The 20,925-nt window shown below is 54.3% G+C and overlaps 1 protein-coding gene across 5 annotated transcripts in view; it reads left to right on the top strand.

Annotated features, from left to right (window-relative positions):
• The window catches only part of SH3PXD2A (SH3 and PX domains 2A), a 230,145-nt gene that overhangs the window by 169,198 nt on the left and 40,022 nt on the right, over window positions 1-20,925 (top strand). For all 5 annotated transcript variants that reach the window (XM_059173298.1, XM_059173300.1, XM_059173299.1 and 2 more), the window contains one exon: window positions 4,066-4,197. In XM_059173298.1, the coding sequence (XP_059029281.1) occupies window positions 4,066-4,197 (132 nt within the window). The remainder of the gene's footprint in view (window positions 1-4,065; window positions 4,198-20,925) is intronic.

Raw genomic sequence — 20,925 nt, forward strand, 5'->3', positions numbered from 1 at the left:
AGTGCCCTGTCCTATGGCACCAGGCCTGGGGCAACTCTCATCAGGGAGACTCTCGTCTAAAGCACATGGCTGACTGGGGCCCCGCGCCCCACAAACATATCCAGCAGAGGCCAGGAATGAACACCATGGCTGGAGTAAAATCAGGGAGCTCCTGGAGGGTCAGAGATGACTGGGGAGAACTGGGGTTGGTGGAGGAAGGGAAGGCATTCCAGGCAGGGGGAACAGCTAAGGCAAAGGCTTGCAGGTAAGAAGCCACATAGAACAGCGTGGTGGGCACATGATGCCCTCAGTATGTATGTTGAGTCATGAATGTGGCCTGGAACAGGTGGGTTATGTGTCAGGGAACCGGGGAACTCAGGTTGTCAGAAAGACTGAACTTGAATTTGGCCTTTATTCTGTAGGCAACAGGGACTGATTGAAGGTGTTGGAGCAAGGGACTGACTTGGCAAAATTCTCATTTAGAAGTTTAGGTTGGCAGGCAGAATCAGGCCGAAGCCAGGGGTCCATCCAGGTGGTAGTTGGAGGAATGCAGGTGTGGGGAAGGGCTCCAGGGATCTGCCAGAGCCCAAGCCCATCCAGCCAGGGACTCCGAGTGACAAGGGGCCCATCCCTGGACGAGACTGTTACAAAGTCCCCTTCCAACCTGGGAGGGCCTCTTCTCTCTAGAAGGGGTAGAGCCCTTCTCTGTGCCTCTGTCAGACCCTTCCCGTCTAGAGGCTGGAGGATTCATCCATGGCCCTGCCCCTCCCTCCTACTTTGGGCTGACTCCTCCAGCCCCCAATTTTCCAGGCCTTGGCTGGGAGGAGATCCAGAACAGCCTCTGTGGGATGACATCACCCACCAGCCCGCCTGCCGAGTGCTTTCTCATCTGGATACCTGCTTGCAGCGCACGCCTGCCTGGGCAGTCCTGGGCAGGCAACGTCCTGAGAGGCAGATGCCAGAGAGGAGCTGGGAGTCTGCCCGTGCTAGGGGAGGGGAGAGCAGCCAGGAGGGCAGAGTGTCTGTGTGTCCCGCTCTTTGTCCCACAGCCTTTGGGACAGCCTCCAAGAGGTGCCACCGCCTGTCTTCCGTGCTCTGGAATCCCTGGAGAACATTCTCTTTTCTACCTGGGTCCCAAAACGTCAGTCTTCAGAACGCTTAGGCCAAGTTTCCAAGGGGCTGGGAGGGCCAGCGCGGCGGGGGCGGGATTTTTCCCCTCTTTGAAATCTTGCCTCAGATTTCCTTGGCTTGGATTAAAGTAAGCTAAGGTCTCTCCACTCCCCAGCACCCCAGCTTGTCCTCTTCAGCAGCTCCTGGCCACAAACTCAACAGTCCTTGCTCTTCTGTGCCTCTGTTTCCCCATCTCCTCTTTCTTCTTTCCACAGTTGTCTGGTTTTCCCAGATGTCAGAGGTGAGGCCCTGCCTGGCTTAGCTCTAGTGGCTCAAAACAAACCACTAAATCACTCCGTTCATCCGTCTGCCTGTTTATTTCATTCATTCATTTTGCGAACACTTGCTGAATGCCTGCTACCTAATGGGCCCGGTGTCCTGCTGAACAGACAGACGTAGCACCAGTCAGCAAGGAACCCACACTCCAGTTTAATGAAAACAAGGCCAAGGCCTGGAGATAGGGTGAGGCAGGGTCCCTCTGGGAGCCAGGGATCAGTGGCTCTCTGCAGGTGGCATATAGTAGGAGAAGTTCAGAACATAAGCAACCCCCTGTCAGGTGAGTATGGGTTTAAGTACCAGCTGTGTGACCTTGGGAAAACTTACCCTCATACGCCTCATTCTGCCTATGTATAAAAATGGGTCTCTAATAGAACCTACGACGTAGGGTTGTTTTGAGCATCCAATGAGACAACAGAATGATGTGGTCAGGTGCTTGGCATCGTGTGGATCCATCAGTGAGCACCAGAGAGTCTGCTGTTAATTGTTGGAATCATCTGGGCTCTTGGGATTTGGAAACTCTCTAACTCACGGGGAGTTTGTAGCCTGAGTTTGCCTTTCCCACAAACTATAGGGAGCCCCTGTATCTCCCCTGTATCACAGTGGGAGGCAGTTGCTGTCAGCTCCATGCCCAGCGCTGCCCCTCTCCGGCTGGCAGCAACAGGCGCAGACCTGGCTCCATCCCCGCAGAGTGGTCTGGTCCCGCTGCCCAGCTGTTGGTTGCATTTCTGCTTGAAATCTGATCCCAGCTCTGGTGGAGCTGCCTGGGGCTGTGCATGTGCAGATCCATGTGGCAGGGCTCAGTAGGGACACGGTCCCTTCTGGGGCTCCAGAGGGCTGAGCTGGGGCTACAGGGCCCCCACCTCTTGGGAGAAAACTGTGGGGCACTGGGTTTCTTTCCTTCCCTTGCTCCCTGCCCTGGTCTAAGCAGTGCCTCTGCTCCCTGGCTGCACCTGGGAACCACGGGGGAGGAGGGAGTGTCCAAAAAACACGGACCAGTTAAATCTGGACTTCTGGGGGTAGAACCCAGGCTTCGGTATTCTTTAAAAGCACCCCCGCCCAGGCAATTCTGTGGAGCCAAGTAGAAGATCGTTGTGCTAGAAGAATGGGTGTCTGGAAACAGAAATCATAGAGGCAGTTCTTTAACGGAAAGAGAGATGGGCTTGAACGTAAAACCCTCGGTGAGTTTGGTTCTCTTCATAGCAGCTGTGTGTGCTGAGGCAAGTCTCTTGCCTTCTCTGGGCCTCTGAATTGTCTTTGGTGAAATGGGAAGGTAGAAGGGTTGTGGTGAGGATAAAACGGGACAGGCTACGTGCCTGACACAAAACATGTACTGAGTTAGACTCGGGTGTGTAAGGAATGTTATGTAGGCCAAAGCATCAAGGGAGCCTAGGGACCCTCTCAGCCATTTCTATAGCCATGTAGGTGGTGTGAATCCGCTAGCCTTCCAGGAGATTGACATATGTATAGGGTGGTAAACACATAAAGTGTGCTTGGAATTCCCTTTGGGCTGTGGCTGGTCTGGGAAGGCTTCCTGTAGGAGGTGACCAATAGGTCTCTGGTTTATGGTTCCTTTCAGCTCCTAGCAGGACATGCCCTGTCTTAGATATTTGTCCCCATCTCTCGGAGCCTTTAACCCATCTGCCCTCCTTCTGCAGAGCCCCACCTTTTGACCTTTCAACTGCCAGGGGCGGCTGGAGGCTTCCCAAAGCCTGACCACAAAATCCAGCACTAAAAGGTAGAGGGCGACTGAATCAGTCTCCATGTGGCCAGAGGGCAGCAGCCAGGCTGGAGTGAAGCTGGCCTCAGCCTCCTGTGTCTGCACCAGGCCCCTGGGCTCAGTGGCAGCGCGGTGGTGAGCCGAACTTGAGGAAAAGTTGGCGGGGGGCGGGTTGGGCTCGCCTGGCTGCTGGCGCTGGGACTTTCTTCTTGGGTTTCAAGTAAACAGTCTCAGCCCTCCTCCCCCTCCCCTGCCTCCACCCCTGGCTCCTCATTCGATGGGTCTCATGTGTTTCTATTTAAGGGTTGCGAGTAAACCCCAGTGATTGGCGGTCTCAAACCTTCTTGACTTCTCGCCTGGGCCCGGGCTGTGGAGACTTCTCTCCTGCTTGCTCCCTCTCCCTCCCGAGGGGAGGACCGCTGCCTCTCTTTTCCTCTGGGTTCACAGGGGCTGGGGGAGAGGCACAAGCCCTCCTCCCTGCCTTGCCTTTCTTTCTCTCCTCTGTTCGGCCTCAGCTCTCATGGGCGGCCCTCCCGTCCCGCCCCTGCCAGCCGAGGGGTCTGGGGAGACCACGTCCGCACCAGGCCTCTCCTCCCGCTCGCTCGTGCCGGGCTGTGCCTGACTCATCGCAGCGGCGGGCTCTTCCTCTCCGTTTCCCGGGGCCTCCGCCTGTCCCCAGCTGTCCCCCCCCCACTCCAGCCCAGCTCCCCATGTCCCCCGGTCCCCGCGGCGCAGCGGGCCGGTGTGGGGCCTTGCTATATGGCCTGTCTTTGGGGCCCGGCGAGCTGCGAGCCCTGGCTACGGGCGGCCCCTCGGAGCGGCGCTGGCGACGGAGCAGCCTCCCCCGATGGACAGGGGGCGCCCCGGCCGCGGGGCCATGGCCGGCCGCTGGCTCACCGCGTGCTTTCTGCCCTCGCCAGGTGCCGACACCAACGCCGAGCCCATGATCCTGGAACAGTACGTGGTGGTGTCCAACTATAAGAAGCAGGAAAACTCGGAGCTGAGCCTCCAGGCCGGGGAGGTGGTGGATGTCATCGAGAAGAACGAGAGCGGTGAGTACCCAGATGGGCGGCCTGACTCCCGGGATGGGTGGACAGAGGGACAAACGGACAGATGGACGTCTGGCTGGTTTTGTTCTCTCCCTCCTCCCCCACCTCTGCAGCTGTACGTTATTTCCATCTGGTGGGGGAGAGGGCTGAGGAGGCCAAAGTTTCCCCTGTTGGTTTGGGCCGCAGGCCAGCACTTTGCCTGGTGGTGGAAGAATGTCTCCCCGGCTCGGGGGAATGAACCGGCTTGTGGGCACGCAAGGCCAGGGCGGCAGAAGCCGGTACAACGGCCCGGCCCCTGTTCGGTGGTCCCCATGCCCACCGAGGCCGCAGGGAAGGTAGCTCCTGGCTCAAGGGCGCCTTCGCGTGGCTTCCCCCGTTGGTGCCATTTTCCAAACTAGGGTCCCGGCAGGGGCCAGAGAAGCCAGCTAGCTGGTGGGGAAGGCCGGCCGTGACGTCAGTGTGGGGGCCGCGGTTCATGGGCCCCCCGCGGGCTGTCTCAGGAAAGGCTAGGCCTGTGGGGTTTGGCTAGCGGCTGTCTGGTGAGCTGACTGCCCCCTGCAGAGCTGAAGGCCACTAGGACTTGGGAGGAGGATCCGGACGGGAAGAAGGGGGCCGCGGAAGGCCCTATGGCAGCCTCCCTATCATTGGGAGCTGAGGCTTTGTCTCATCTGGGGCCCCGCCCGTGGTTCTCCAGGAGCTACTGGTTCCACGGTCCTCACCAGGACCACAAGTGCAGCTGGCATCTGTGCAGGTGGGGAGAGAAGGGCCTGAATCAGTCAGTGTGAGCTGCGGGAGATGTCCAGCAGCAGTTTGCCCGCATGCTGCTGGAGCTTGAATTGGTTCCTGGGCTGTTTTGTTTTGGTTTCAGTTAGCTACAGGGGAAGCTCCCCTGTACAGGATCCTCTTTGGGCAGTGTTTGGACACTCCCAGAGGGGAGGGGCCTGTTTTCCTTTTCCTGTCCTACTCTGTTCCCTTCCAATATTGTGAGCCCTGAAAGGAAGAAGACCAGAGGATGATTGTACCCATACTACAGATAGAGTAACTGAGGCGCAGACAGACTGATGAGACGTGAGTCCTCTGAGGGTGAAAGCAGAACAGGGACATTCCTGGATCCCCAATTCCTATGTCTGTGGGCAGCAAGTCAAGGTAGAGATGCTGAGGAAATCCCAGCAGACCTCCTGGGGGAGGTGAGCTCAGGCTCCTGCTGTAGGAGGCCCAGGAACTGTGCTCCCTGAGAACAGTGCTGTGATGCCATCTTAGGTTGGGACTCCTGGCCCTCTGGGTCTGGGGTTTTCACAGACCTTTCAGAGAGGTCAGGCTTTGTCCTTGTGCTTGGAGTAATGGGCAGGGTAGTTGGCAGAGGCTGTCCCCGCCCAGCAGAGCCACACTGCTAGCCTAAGGCCTGAGCCCTTCACCCCAGGTGCCCACACTGGTCTCCTACCTGCACACCTTTGCCCTCGTACCAGCCCTACCTACCTACCTGTTGCCACCCCTCACCCCACCTACCTCCTACCCCCGCCCCCAGGAAGCTAGAGTTGTCACAGGGGCCTGGCTCTGGAAACCCTGAGCACCTCCAGACCCAAAGGAAGGGATCTCTGATGGTGGAATTGGAGGCGCCAGCGGAGAGATAAACGTTTTGGAGCTTGTTCCAAGGGGAAATGGTCTCACTTCTCTGTATAAGGTCAGGGCTGCTCAGAAGTAGAGTTCTGGCTTAGAGACCCTCCTGCTTCCTGCCTTGCCTTGTGTCAACAGCACCGCTATTGGCCTCCAAGGTTCTGGGCACCAGCCACTGGCCAGGGTGGAGAAGACCCCACACAAAAGGAAGTCAACATGCTCTGAACCTCTGATTCCCAGGGATGTTCTCCCTCTACCTTCCTATCCCATACCCAGGATTCTAGGACTCCTTGGAAGCCTTGCCTAGTTGGGGAGGGGGGGCGGGCGGGGCTTGACACAGTGAGGGCCTGGAGAAAGCATAGAGACCCCTCCGCTCCTGAGGAGTCCCTCATGGCTGTGTGAGGGGCTCAAGCAGCCTGACTCCGCCGTCTGACACCCAGACCCTCTGAGACAGCCACTGTCCCCAGAAGCAGGACTCTGCCCACCACCTACCGGCTGGGTGGCTGCAAGTCCCTTAATCCCTCTGGGCCTCAGTTAACCCTTCTGTACAATGGAGATAATTTGGTGGCTGCTTAGAAAGAGGATTTGGAGTAATGACCTCACGAGCCCTCTTCGAAGTTCTGAACTGCCATGGCTGGGAGCCTCTTTGGGACCCTGGGTGTCAGGTAGAGAGAGCCTCCCCGAACAGGTTGTCTCTCCACCTCCAGGACTTTTGTATCTTTGCTTTTGGTGGACAGAGCTGCTCAGCAGCGGATGTTTGCCCTGGGACCCTGGAGTGCTCTGTCCGCTGTGCAAACCCACACTGTCTGGTGCTGGCAGAAACCAGGGGGCCTGAGGTGAACCGCCAGTTTAACCAGAGAAACTAAGTGGGTGGAGGGGAGAGAGCAGGAGGACCAAACTGCAGATCCCTGGGACAGTGGTTTCGCAGTTCATGGAAGCCCTACCGGCTGAGGTGGGGGAGGGGAGGTGTGCTGTGCATCCTGTAAGCTGGCTTTGGAAGGAGTGGTGAGTGAGGCTTTTGAACTCTGTAACAAAGACCCAATTGTTAGGCCTCTGACCTTGGGACATGGTGGGCGTGTTAAGGCATTTCCACTCCCAATCCTTGGGGCACCATCCCCACCCCCCAAGGCCTTGCCTTACCCAGGGAGAGCGGGGACTCTGCCTGCGTCCCCTTCTCTGGAGGCCAGAAGTCCCTAGAAGATCCATAGAGGGGTCCACCAGCCTCCGGCTCTGCAGGCTGGGACCACAGCCTCCGAGCTGTTTGAAGGTGTGGTTGTGCCAGGGCTCTATGATCTCATTGGTCTAAAGAGCGTTGTGTCCAGAAGGCAACTCAGAGTCGGTCAGCTGTAAACACCTGGTACCACGGGTTATGTCTCATTTTATTAGAATCAGGAAATGACCCCACGCGGTAGAAGGCTCTTTAAAAATTTTGTGGCTGAAGTAACAGGCTGAGCGGTTAAGTCATTTTCTTGGAGTCCAACAGCTGAGATCTCTACCGTCTACAGAGGACGTAGGGGGAGAGCGAGAATGGACTCATCCCCAGTAGGGTCACCATGAGTTGGTGACACTGCAGGCTGGGGGAGTTGACCCCAGGTCTCCGTGGAACAGCCATTGTAGAAGGGTGGCTCTGTGTCCCGCTTTCCAACATGGTGGTCATAAATTGTGGGAATTCGGCTTGTTAATTATTCCTTTGAACTTGGGGCCAGGCCACAGCTGAGAGCATCTGAGCACTGAGGACAAGCCTGTTCCTATGAATGTAGGTGGATAGAAGTCATGGACTCCCAAAGTGCGACCTGAGTGGAAAGCCTTTTTGACCAAGCAGTGGGCCTGGGGCTGAACCAGAAAGTCCTCCTTTTCTCCATTCATGAACAGGGGCACATCTAGCAGAAAGATTGAACAGCTTTGCTTGTTTGGACAAGCCACTGACCTCTTGGCTTGGGAACCCCTCCCCCTTTTCCACAGACAGCAGTACCTGAGATGCCCGCTTTGTGGGACATTCTTAGGCCTCAAAGACTATGTTGGCTTCAGCTTTAAGCAGGTACAATCTGATCAACAATCTGATCTGACATCTGGCAGGACAATGATGGCAGGATCCCAGCTACTCTGGTCTCTGTGTGGAGCAAAGCTTGTCTCTAACTTTCCAGGATTGCTTCCTTCTTCTTAGGACTAGAGGCCCAGGGAGGACATGGGGCTATGAGTCACCAGATGCTCATTCTTTTCCTGCCTCTGCTTTCCTTCTTGGAGTCTTTGTTTCTTTCCTGGCCCCAGCATGAAAACACTGGGAGTTCTTATACTTCCTTGGAGGCACAGAGTTATAGGACTAAGACAAAGCATTGTGCTGGCAAGAAATTTTGAGCTCCACTGGTCCATCCAGGTGAGAAATTGTACAGGTGAGAACACTCAGCCTTGGGGCGTTTACACATCTCATTTCAAAATCAATGCTTTAGTCCCAACTGAATAGTGAGCAGAGGGCAGAAGTCCACTCAGACTTGCTCAAGAGACTCCTAAAAGGCTGCAGAAAAATCTTACCGAACCTTGGGTTGGTTCCAGCCTCACAGGAACCGGGAACCAAAGAGTGGTCCGAGCCAGCTCAGCCTTGTTTGTCTCTGTCTTGCTCTGGAGTGTACCAAGTAGAGGGAGAGCCCCCACCCCCGCCCCAGGAACTTTTCCCTGCAGAGCAGCTTGCCTTCTCCACTTAAAACAGCAACCTATTCACCTGCTGCTGGCCTGTCAGGCCCAGACCGCAGGGCTTTTCAGTGGAGGTAACTGCCACCCACTCACTATAGCTTCCAGTTCTCTGAGTTCAAAATCTGAAGTTCGAATCTCAATCTGGTTGGTTCCTGGCTGGCCAGTGATTCGGCAGACCTTCGATCAGGTGTCCTACCCCAGGCCCCTCAGCTGTGTCCGGGAGAAGCCCCATGGGGCATAAGCATGGCTGCCTAGCCAAGCTCCTTGGTGGGGGCTGTGGGAGAGCAGGTTTGAAAGAAAGGAGATCTCAAGGGGTAAGGTACCCAAAAATGTGCTGAGCTGCCAACCAGGTTATGTGTTTAGCAGCTGCGTGTGGGGTGGAGAAAAGAAGAGTCAGGAATCTGAACACTAGGTTTAAGATCTAATGCTACCCTGACTTTGCGAGGTACGTAGGAATCCCTTGGTTTCCTGGTGAGTGTAAAGGCGTCAGTGATGCACGGTGCATGGGCGTGTCTGGAGGGGGCATCTAAGTAGCCGTGTATTGCTTGACAGAGAAGACAAACTAACAAGCTTTTCTCTCAGATTTGTGTGTCGTGTTGGTGATTGTGTACTGTCCAAGGTAATGCATTCTCCAGCCTTTTGTGTTCTGTGGGTTGGAATCTTTTTAACATGGAGGGATGGATCACTTCAGTAACTTTGATATTTCCTGATGAACATTGTTATAACTTATTCTGTATGGGCGTTTTATAAGGGAGAAACCTATTTACATGGCGTTCATTTATCTAGGCATTCGTTCACTTCACAATACCTCCTTTCGAATACCTCCTTTGTCCCAGGCCCCGTGCTGATGGCGTGCAGAAGGCAGAAAGGCAGAAGGTTTCTGCCTTTCTGCAGCTTAGATTCTAATCGGCCTGAGCATGCTGGGTCCTTAAGGGGCGGACTGTACTGTGAGGCTGGGGGAGCTTCTCCGACTTGCTAATGTCTTCCGTAGGCTTCTCTGAGGAAGCTTCTGTGCCATCTGCTTCGATTATGGGCTTACTAAGGAACCAACTGATTGCTCATTCAGACTGCCAAGCTACCACAGAAAAGAGCTATCCCCATAAAGACAGGATAGGCTGTTTCTAGAAAGACAGGTAATTGTAGCCTGCATTGCAGATAAGTCAACTAACACTCTTAGCTCTGCCACAGCCTTTTAAGTTTGGTTCCAGTGAACCAGCCGCCATCTGCTTGTGGTAACTGGCCCCCGTGAGGTCTTTCCCAGCTGTCAGACAGCCTGGGTCCTCCGACCTCTCTTCTCTTCTGAAGTATGGCACGTGCATGTTCCTGCTGAGTCAGCCTCACCAGTGATTGCAAAGTCCATTCTGGTCTAAGACGGTCTCCAGCTTTGCAGTTGTTCCTGCCTCACGAACCTGGCTGGACGGGGAAGGGCCACGGAGCATAAATCCTAGAGCAGAAGCTGGCATCCTCATTCCCCCTGGGCCCCCTGAGCCCAGCTTGCTTCACTGCAGGCTCAAGATTGTTTTGAGAACGAGATTGCAGGATAGCCTAGCGATGACAAATAGGGACTTCACCTTAAATAAGCCTGGTTTTCATTTTGGCTTGGTACTGACTAGTGGCGAGCCTGGGAAAGTTAGTTGCGTCTTCTAAGCGTCCGTTTCCTTCCATGTAAAATGGGGATAATTGTGTCTACAGCCAGAGGGTCGATGTATGCCAGTTCAGAAGGGATTCAGTGCTTGGTGCGGGGCCTGGCACGCGCTAAGTGCTCAGGACGTGGTGGTCATCAGGAGACTGCTGGACAAGGGCAGCCCCGCCACAGACTGATCCTGGGGCCCGTGGCAGGCCAGTTTTCCTCTTATGGCCTCAGTTTCCCTGTCGGGCCGGAGAATGGGTTGCACTTGTAGGGTCTGAGGAGTCTCTCAGCCCTCTTGGTTTGCGAGGTTGGGTTGGGCAAGCAGGGAGTTTACTGTGAGCAGTGAAGCCCTGAAACCATGTTGGAGACCAGAGTTGCCCCTTTGGAGCCCTGGCTAGGGTAACTGTCCTTGCCTCAGACTGTGACAGGAAAAGTTGGAGACAAAAGTCAAATTCCCACTGGTGACCCACAGGCAGTACCTTCACAGGGCCGTGACCTTCAAGCAGGGCCGAGGGAAGAGGAGTGTCTTACCCATGACCCCCTCATACTGGCTTGACGTCACCCCGTGGCTCTGTTGCAGGGCACAGAGCTGAAGTACGGGGGCCGGTAGGGGCCTCATGGGAGTTGGAGACATCGAGCTGGGCCTTGGAGAGAGGGGCTTAGGTGGGCTGAGAGTGGAAGGAGTTCCAGGTCCCTACGAGGGGATACCAGGTGGAGGGCTGGGCCTGCCGGGGTGAGACCAAGGCAAGTGTCTGGCCGCCTCCAGCACGTGTGTCCTGATGAAGAAAGGGGACACTGGGCCAAAGTGGAGCGGGGAGGAAGAAGGAGGCCTCGGGAAGCTGTTGAGCCAGAGAGGGATGCAAGCATGGTGGCACTGGAAGCAAGTGGTCCAGCTCCGGGGAGGAGGGCGGCAGGGGAAGGTGTCTCTGGACACCTGCAGTGGAAATCACTCCTCGAGTGAGATCAGCATGGGCTGTTATCAGGGAGGCGTCCAAGGGCTTGTCAGCACTGAGGGCAGCAGGGGCCAACCGCCTGCCTGGAGCCAGCAGCCAGATGGCTTAGGGTGTGCAGGGAACCATGGCCACCAGGGCACTGCTGTGTCTCTCCTCCCCCTGCTTGGGTGGGACCAGCGGGGCAGCTGGTCACTCTGACCGCATGTTGGCTCTGTGCACCCAGCATGTCCTAAGGCCATTACTCTTAAAGGGCAGTTTTGGAGCAAAAGGTGTGTTGTAGCAGCGACCTCAGAAATCCAGCTCAAGGGCCTGAGTGATGCCAGCTGCCCCCCTCTCCGCCCCAGGGCAATGCCTGGCTGCCTTCCACTTTGGGGGCGCAAATAGGTTCACACTGAGTCTGTTCACGGGCGTCTCCAAAAGGCTGCTTTTCTGGGCTTGGACACCAAGGGAACACTTAAACCGCACACTGCCCAGACCGGAGCGAGGCTCATCTTCACGTGATCTGTCGTCCCTAAATCCAAACTAGTTGACTAAATGCCAGGCTAGGGTCAGAGGCGATGAGGCCAACAAAGGCCCACCCTCCTGGGGCTCCCATGGAGTGGTGAGACAGTCACAAGGAAACCAGAAAAATAACTTGAGATTTTTGCAAAGTGCCTTGCGTGAAGCGGGGCCCTATGACTGTGAATAAGCCGAGGGAGGAGGTGATAGGGTGCGGCCAGGGAAGGGCTCTCTGAAGGCCTTCCCTGCTGAGAAGGCCTGGAGCTCAGCGGGCTCCGGTTGGTGGTTGGTTTGGGGAGGGCAGTGGTGAGTAAAGGCAGAAAAGTAGGCGGGGCCAGGTGGGACCAGGCCTAGGCATGTGGTTCTAGGTCTAATAGCCACCGCATCCCGGGTAGGGGTCTTGCAGTGTGGCCAACGGGTGACCTCCCTCCCCTCCCTGGACAAACCCCGGCCCAGGAGCCCAGAGAGAGCAGGTACCACTAGGTGTACCCAACACACATGAACATACGTGGCCTTTGTCGCTGGTGGAAGTGACAGGTCTCCCCGTGTGGCTAAAGTGTGGGGAAAGAGCTCCGCACACAGCATTCCCTCCACCCTTACATAACAGATTTCCACCCTGCGATTGTGGCACTTTCTGGGGAGTATCATTTGTCAGGACCTCAGGGAATTTGGGTTGAGAAATCACCCCTTGTTTTTTCCCCAGATGATCCCGCAGCCGGGTGATAGTACGGTCTCAGCACTTGGGTTTCCAGTAACTACTTGTGGTAGCGGGCTTGACCGCCCTCTCTCTATCAGCATCTTTTCAGATTCCATAACCTCATCCTCTGCGTTCCCAGTGCTGACCCACACTCCCTTGTCGCATCATGGCAGGGGAAGCCGGGGTGACCCAGTTAAATCAGTCGCCCTGGGAAGCTTGGTGGGAACTGGTGTTCACTGGGACCAAGCAGAGAGCCGCTCGTGGCTCACCTAACGCTCAGCATCCCTTCTACGTGCATTGAAAATGTGCCATATGGAATTCTTGGGGGTTTTTTTGGTTTCATTTAATTGTTTCAGCCCCAATTCCACATTTCCCTTCTGAGCCAGGCACTTTTTAGGCTCATGCTAAAATACATTTGCCTCCCCTAAGCTTTTATTGGACTAAATTGTGGGGAAGTGGCCCAGGCTCCATGGGAGGCGAGAGAAAGCCAAACTAAGAGAAAGAGTCTGCCAGGGACGGGCCATAAAGTGAGCAAGCCACGAGTAAGATTTCGAAATTGGTGCGCAGATCCCTTTCTCCTGTTACCTCAGGCCCATCAGCATTGCCCTGAGTGGCCCTTGGATCTCCCATGTCCCAGAACCTTGTGTTTTAAGGGACATTCTAAAGACAGTGGTCTGAAGCCTGCAAGACTTCTCTTCATTCCCCACTGGGGCCAGGTGAGCAGGGGGTGCCCTTGAAGAGGTTAAGGCTGCCTGGGGACAGCCTGCTCCTGCCCGCCCGTAGGGGATTTGGGACATTTTTTTCAATGTGACTTCTTTCTGAATCAGAATATTTTATGTTTTACAAGATACAGAACCATGCAGTTTGTAGAACTTATTGGTAAGATGAAAGGCAATTGTTGACATTGTCTCTCAAAGGTGGAAATTGAAGCCCAGAGAGGTCAAGTGACTTGTCCCAAGGTGGCACAGTGGAGAGGTGGGGTGTGGACTTCAACATAAGCTATTTTTCCAGTTTTTGGAAATCTGGAAGTTTGCACATCTTGTGCTTGTGGATTTTACTTCTTTAGGGAACCAAGCCCCAGAGTGCTCTGCTGTGTGAGCTCCACAGACCACAGAGAGCAGGAGAGTAGAGATTGGTCTTGCTAAAGCCTTGGCTGGAATAGGAGAAAAGTGGTCAAAAGGCAAGTTTCCTGCAGAAGAGCTGTGTGCGTGTTCCAGGCTTTGGCTCAGCCTGGTCCGTGGCGGCAGGGCTGGACTGCATGGGTAGATGGATTAAAGGCATTTGTGAAACCTGCTCACCAGGGCCCTGATGGGCAGGACCAAGGGTATGAGGGTAGAGTTGGGCAGGGCCCTAGCCCACTCTGCTTCCCCCAACTTTTTTTTTTAAGATTTTATTTATTTATTGGACATAGAGATCACAAGTAGGCAGAGAGGCAGGCAGAGAGAGGGGGAAGCAGGCTCCCTGCCGAGCAGAGAGCCCGATGCGGGGCTTGATCCCAGGATCCTGAGACTATGACCTGAGCCGAAGGCAGAGACTTAACCCACTGAGCCAATCAGAGGAGGAACAGAGTCTAACCAAGGGAAGCCCCCTGCCCAGCGTCACACGGCAAGTTCAGGGCCAGGCTGTGGCATAGCTGTGCGCCGTGCCTGCAGCGGTAGTGGTCTCTGAGGCCTTGCCGCCCTCTCAAGGCTGGGCACACCCCAACTTGCCCCCCACTGACTGAGGCCCCCTGACCCTGGGCCCTCAGCCTGAAAGCTAAAACCTAGAGGCTCCGGGCTCCGAAGTGCTTCCTACACGGCCCTGACCCTATACCTCCGGACATTGAAACAGACTGATTTTTCACACATGGTGACTTCCTTCCTGTAAGATCATCTTGGAAGCCCGGACTTGAGAATACGGACTCCCCGCCATTGAGCCATGCCCCTTCTCTGGGCTGTCCCCCTGGCTGGCTGTGGGTCTCCCCGCATCAGACCGGGGGCTATGCCCTCCTTGGCCCTTCTTCCTCCTCCCCAGGAAGGTGTTGAGGCCGCTGTTGAGGTTGGCTGGGCCTCTGGTTCCGGGCTTTCTGGACACTCTCTTCTTATTTGTTTTCTGTTCTCCTAACTGGCGCCCTTGTGAGGCCACAGCCTCCTCTCTGCTCAACGTGCTCACCGTGCTTGGAGCTGCTGTGATCGGGACGCACCCGCAGCAAGGCCTGGGGTCTTGGGCCCTGCACCAGCACCTGCAGTGTTGGCTACAGGCTTCTCCAAGGCCCGGCTCAGCCACGTGGTCTCCCTGTGCTCCGGGGGGGGGGGGGGGTGCTTTCCCCCAGTCCTAGCCACCCATGTCTCGCTCGAACCACTGGGTTAAGGGATTGCCAACTTGGCACAGTGGGAATGGGCCAGGTGCTGGTGTGCCCTCCTGGAAGGAATGCCAGGCTTTGTAGAAGAGGCTCTCTGGTCAATCTAGGTTCCGAACTCAGTTACCCACTAACCAGGTGACCTCACACAAGTCACTTTACCTCTCCGAGCATCATCTTTCCTCACTTACAGAATGGAAATGGGATGAGGGGTGAAGATAGTGGCCACAGCTGTGTTCCAGATACCAAGCACCCCATTCCCATGACCATCATGCTTTTACCAAAGCCAGGCAAGAAGCAGGCCTTCCATCTCCAGAGCTCCAGAGCTCCTAAGGTCCCTTCTAACCCCCCGGGGCTCCGAGAAAAAAGCCAGTTTCAGCTTAGAGGGAGCAGGTGAGGGGAATCTGACCATGTTGGCAAGCCTTCAGCCAGCTCTCTCCTAAGCAGCCAAATGGGTCACTGGCTACAAACATGGCTCGGTTTGTAATGATGATCACAGGGCTCGTGGGCTCCTGGACACCTTTGGAATGGGCTTCTTAAGGCCAAATGCTTTGCAGATTAAATTTCCGGAGAAAGAACAGCTGAGAAAGCCTTGAGCTTTGCAGAGCTGTTTCTGTGCTATATGGCAGCATAAAGAGGGGTGTGTGTGTGTGTGTGTGTGTGTTCTCCCCTAATAAAAGGGGGGGGGGTAAGCAAAAGAGGAAGATGGGCCAATCCCACCAATCCCAAGCCTCCCTCTCCCCTTCAATTTGCATCAGCCAATGGGACTGCGGGTGCTGCTGTGTTTTCCAGGCTGGTGCTGGTAACAGAAGGAATATGATTAGTGTTATGGAATTTCATGGTTGGGGTTGGGGATGGCTCCCCCGCCCCCTTTTTTAAATAAATGTTTTGAGTAGTTGCCCTGGAGAACTGCAGAAAGCCGCGGCTGATGGACGTTTTTGGTCATGTCAGGCGAGGACAAGATTATCCAAGGGAGCAAGGGTGTCTCTCGCCTTCAGCCCGCTGCTGGGTTCCAGGGCCATCCTGCCAGAAAGCGAGCAAGGGGCCGTAATCACAAACAGGCCAGGATCAGTTACAACCAGAAGTATTAGTTTAGACTGTTGGCTTTGATGGGGAAGAATGCAGCTTTCCTTGCCCCTCCTCCCCCGTCCTTCTCAAGTTAAACAAGATCTGTGAAAGCAATAGTTCTGGGATGTAAAGAGAGGTCCGAATTCAAAGGCCAGAATTCAAATAGCGGGGCTCCCCCAGCCTCTGCTGATGTTGGAACAGGGGTGTGCCTGGCCCATTTCTTCTTGGGTGAACTGGAGAAGCCCAGAATCACTCTTGTCTGCCTAGGGCATCCTTACCTCCATTTTGCCCACCAAAATGGTGTCCTTGACCCTTCTGCGTACGTAAGCTGGCATTTTCTGCATATCTGCAGTGTACCCAGCACCGTGGGGAGGAGAGGGTAGGTGGGAATGTAATGAAAATAGCTTTAAAAAAAAAAAGGAAAGAAAAGAAACTAATGGAGCTCTCACTGCTTCTAGGCACCCGTAACTCAACCCCGTCCCCTCCCTCAACCAGCACCTCCTGGTTGAGCACCAGATCTGCTTCTTCACACTTGGGGATAAACAGTACTGCTCCCTGGAGTGTGGACACCATCAAGGGTGTGCTTCCCCCGTCATTGGTAACAGGAGCAGAACCAGGGTTGGCCAACACCTAGACCTCCTTGCCAACAGGGGAGGATTTTAACTGACTGCTCCTTGGAGGAGAGGAAGGAAGTTGACCTCATCCTTGGGGCTTTGCACGGGGAGGATGAACATCCAGAGCTCCTACCCCAGTGCCTCCCTTAGAAGTGTTTAACCCCATTCTTCTGCCTCCCTGTGCAACCAGATAGACTCCCTTGCTCGGCCTTCAAGGGCCTCCACTGTTGGTGGGGCCCAAGCATCTTGGTGGCACTGTTGTGGCATCTGGCAGCAGGAGCGTTCTGGATCCCAGAGGCCTAGCCTGCCTTCCCTAACCTCCATCTGTCAGCCTCCATGGGGCCATCCCAGCATCTCCAGGTCCTTGGATGAGAAAGGTTTCAGGGTGGTTTCAGGGGTGGGGCGCCTGAAGGGATTCAGAAGCTGGTTGGGTGGGATGTTCACATTCTAGGCTGAGGGATAGGCCAGAGCTGGGGGGCTGGAAATGATGCCGATATTACTCACCCACTAGGGGGTGTATTTCTAGCCTACTGTGGCTGAGGGTTGAGTCTCCGCTGAGATGTCTTGGGCCTGTCACTGCCGAGACTTATTCTGTTAAAGGACAGAGATCTTCATGGCCCACCCTGACCCCCAGATTTCTGTTAACTTACTCTGTGTAGGCCTCCCTACCTGGGAACCACTTGTAAGATGGAGTCTGTCCTCCAAGGGCCCTGAAGTCCATAGGGTGACCCCGTGGAGGCTGGGAGAAGATTGTATGGAGGAGAGGTTAATCCAATGACTTCACATCTTCCTACCCCATCTCTCCACCATCATCTACCATGGTGGCACCTTGATCAAAGACTGGCCCTCATGCAGATTGGAAAAACCAAAGCAAGCAAACAAGCAGAGCTGAACGAGGAAGACTTGGTCATGGAGCTCATGGTCAAATGGGGAAGCTTCCCCTCTTCTGACCCAGATGAGGGAACTGTGGTTGTTGCTATGTCACAAGGCATGCGGGTGACTGTCTTTGGGTGTTGGGGCAGGGGGCACCAGAGACCGACAGGGCGAAGGTAGGAAGAGCTCCGTCACTGGCTGGTTCTCATGGGTGACAGTCACACTGCCTGACCAGTCACCAACCATGCAAGTCTTGAATGACACACGTGGACCTGGGGAACCTCTGGAGCATCTGGGCTAAGGGCAAATCTGTTTTGTGCATGGCCTTTTCTCTTTGGATTTGAGTAGGATCTATACTCAACCACCCCTTAGGAACTAGCAAGACAAGATGGTACCCAGAGACAGGAGAGAGACCGAAAGGGAAACAGGACAGGAAAAGCTCAGGGAGAGAACCTAGTCCTAAATTACCACCAACCTGGCTGGGGCTCCAGGATGGTTATCCCAGCATCCTGGTGTTTTGGGCTCAAGTTAACTTACTTGCTGCTTTCTAGAGACCCTTAATATCGGAAGCTATAAGAAGGCTGAGAAAGAGACGGCTAAAGCTTCTCCTGTGTGTCAGGCAATGAGCCAAACCCCTTTCTTCCTGTAACCACCACCGCTGCCCTATAAAGCACAAGTATCGTGATTTCCATTTATGAGAAAGTGAGGCTCAGAGAGTTCAGGAAATCTGCCACCTTCTTCCCTGGACACTCTGCTGCCTCCTGGTTAGTTCTGTCTGGCTCCCCAGGCAGTAAGTAGGGCACCATGGTGAAGGAAGCTGTTTGTGGCCCAACCTTCTCCCTTCCCCTCTCTGGGGTTGGAGGCACCAGAGCTCCAAGTGTCCACCAAAGAGGAGGGGTGTTTTCTGTAGGCCTGGTGGAGGCCTGTACCAGTCAGTGGGGCTGCTTTGACCGGGCTTGCCACCAGCAGCCCAGCCCTCTGCATTCCTCCAAGAGCCTCACCCAGGGCATGGGCTTGTCCCTGGTGCTTGGCCTGTGGGACCTCCCTGAGCTTTGCTCTTCCATTCCTGTGAGGGGAGAGGCCCAAATGGAAATGACCCAGTCAGGTATACAAGCACACTGCGAGAGAGAGCTTCCTGGTGGGAGTGTTAGCTTTCTGGGTAATCTCAGGCAAGAGATGCAACAAGCACCAAAAATCTCCTGGTCTCAGGTTCCTGGGGGCAAATCCTCCTAGGTGAGCCACAAATTTGGGGGGCTGGAGAAGGGAATGCCACCCAGGGGCTGCTTCACAGTACTGGACTCGATCATGGCAGAAGGCCCCAGGCCAGAGGGAGGAGGGCTGGAAAGAAGCCCACCGCAGACCCTGCACTCACCTCAAGAGTTGGACTGGAGAGCTACTTGAGGATAAGGAAGCAGGAGAGACTGCAGTGTGTGGTTGGAGAAGCCAAGAAGAGAGGAGAAGTCTTATGCACATGTGTCATGGCATTTCATTTTCAACAACATTTACTGAGCCCCTTCTTTTTCTGAAACACAGAACCTGACCAGGGCTTGAGAGGATGCCAGGATGAGCAAGACTTGGCCTTTGTCCCCAGAGAGCTCTTGGTCTAGCTAGTGGAGGCAGCCAACACAAACCTAAGGTCGGGGTGCTGGGGGAGCACAAGGGCAAGAGAGCGAAATACAGCTGGCAAGGATTCACGGGAACATGGCAAAGGCAGTGGCTTTGAAAGACAGGACCTGGGCACAGCGACCGATGGATCCATGAAACCCACACTTGTGGGGTCTGCTGGTTGTGCACAGTAAGAGCAAGATAGAGGGCATTTCCTCCCAGGCTGCATGGAAGGCTTGTGTTCAGAATCTGCTCTGCTGTTGGGGAGACAGTATGTGGCCATTTTGATCCTCAGTTTCCATTTCTATAAAATGGGGGTAATATTTGGAAACCCACGTTGTGGTTACTGGGAAGGTTGGAAAAAAATGGTGAAGTGATATATTCATTTTCTCTTTCCTGATAGATGGGGCGGGGCAGTGTCTTGTCCAGTCTGGGGCAGTGACTTGTATCAGGGAAGTGGGGATAGGAGTCGCTTGGAATAACCCATCCGCCCCCATCTACCTACAACCCCTAGACTTTTCAAAGCTTTTTTCCCATCTGTTATTTCAGAGTGGCTCTCTAGGGCTAGGTAGGCCAGGCAGCTTTGTTTCCATTTTTCAGAAGAAGAAACTGAGTTTCAGAAGGGTAAATTGTTGGCGTGAGACCTCAAAGCTTGCTAGCAGCCAAGCTTGGATTTGATTCAAGGGGCTGCATATTCTTAACCCAAGGCTCCTTCTGCAAGTTCAGTGTTTCCCAGAGAGCGGGTCCTAGAAACATGTGGTGGTCACGGCATTAAATGGCATGGAATCCCGTCACAAGAAGGTTATGATCTTGACTTCTCTTTCACTCCATGTTAGGTCAAAGGTAAAGTGTCTGTTTGGGGCCTCTGTGTTGTTAACATTTGTGGACATTGCCTGCTTGTTTCAATATTTGTTAGAAAATCTGGCTATAGCCTTAGTGTCTTGCTAGAGCTCATCTTACTATCTTACTGGAGGTCTGTAGCGTTGTCATTTCAGTGTATGCATTTTTCCACTTACCTATCTTCTGTTTACGCCAAGGAATATTGGCTTTCCGTGTCGTGTAGCATAGGAACATGCCCTTTTAAAGAAAAGATTTTATTTGTTTTTTTGGGAGAGAGTGAAAGCGAGAGAGTTCACCGAAGGAGAGGAAGAAGGAGAAGCAGACTTGCTGCTGAGTGGGGAGCTCGATGCGGGACCTGATCCCAGGACCCTGAGATCATGGCCTGAGCCTAAGGCAGACACTTAAGCGACTGAGCTGCCCAGGCGCCCCCCCTCCCAAAATCCCTTTTAAAACATGAAGGTATTTCCATTTTACTCTGAAAGCACACACTAGTACAGGTACCCCTTGGATAGCTCCTCTGCATATCTAATGCCCAAGGTTCGGGTTCGGGCAGGGGAGTCATAGGACCCCAAGTGAGACACTCCTAGGTACTCTCCTTCTGCCACAGTCTCCCAGAGTGACACCAGCGGCTCCCAAATTCCAACTGGGAAGGGAGCCTGGAAAAGCCTCAGCTCAGTATTGGTGGCGGCTGTTCCCCACACAGCGACGAGGAATCCACGTTGTCAGAGAGCTGTTGACGTCAGGCGGTACAGAATTTTGCAAGGCCTCTATTTAAAATTCCCCAGAAATTAAATCAGGAGGGTTTGGAGGGAGGAATGCCCTAGACAAATTGTGGAGTGGGTTTGTTTTGTTTATGGAGATGGTCTTTAAAGTTGAAATTGCCCCCGTTGTATTTTTGCCCCAATTGAAGAAGGGCTGAACTCAGCTGGGAGTGAGGGGAGGGTTGTCAGCCTAAGGCTTGTAGTTAAAGCCAGCTCAGTTCTGGGGCCAAGAAGCCTCCATTGTTGGCAGAAAGAGAAAAGGGAAAAAATATACAAACTCCTCCATCTATACTTCTCAGGCACTGAAGTCAGCTAGTATAAAAATACAGATGACTCCTATTTCCAGAGGATTCCCTCCACTCTTCTCTCCAGACTGGAAACACACATAGAAGGTACTAGACACACTGCTAGGGTGTGGCCACCCTTTTCTCTTTGATTTCTCACCACCGCCCTCATCAGCACACACTATGTAATATACTAGTCTCACCAATAAGGACACTTCAGCCTCTTCATTCGGCCATTTGGAATGAAATATATCACCGTAGCCCTAAG

The sequence above is a fragment of the Mustela lutreola genome, chromosome 4 (genome assembly GCF_030435805.1).
Source record: "Mustela lutreola isolate mMusLut2 chromosome 4, mMusLut2.pri, whole genome shotgun sequence".
In the NCBI taxonomy this organism is placed as follows: domain Eukaryota; kingdom Metazoa; phylum Chordata; class Mammalia; order Carnivora; family Mustelidae; genus Mustela; species Mustela lutreola.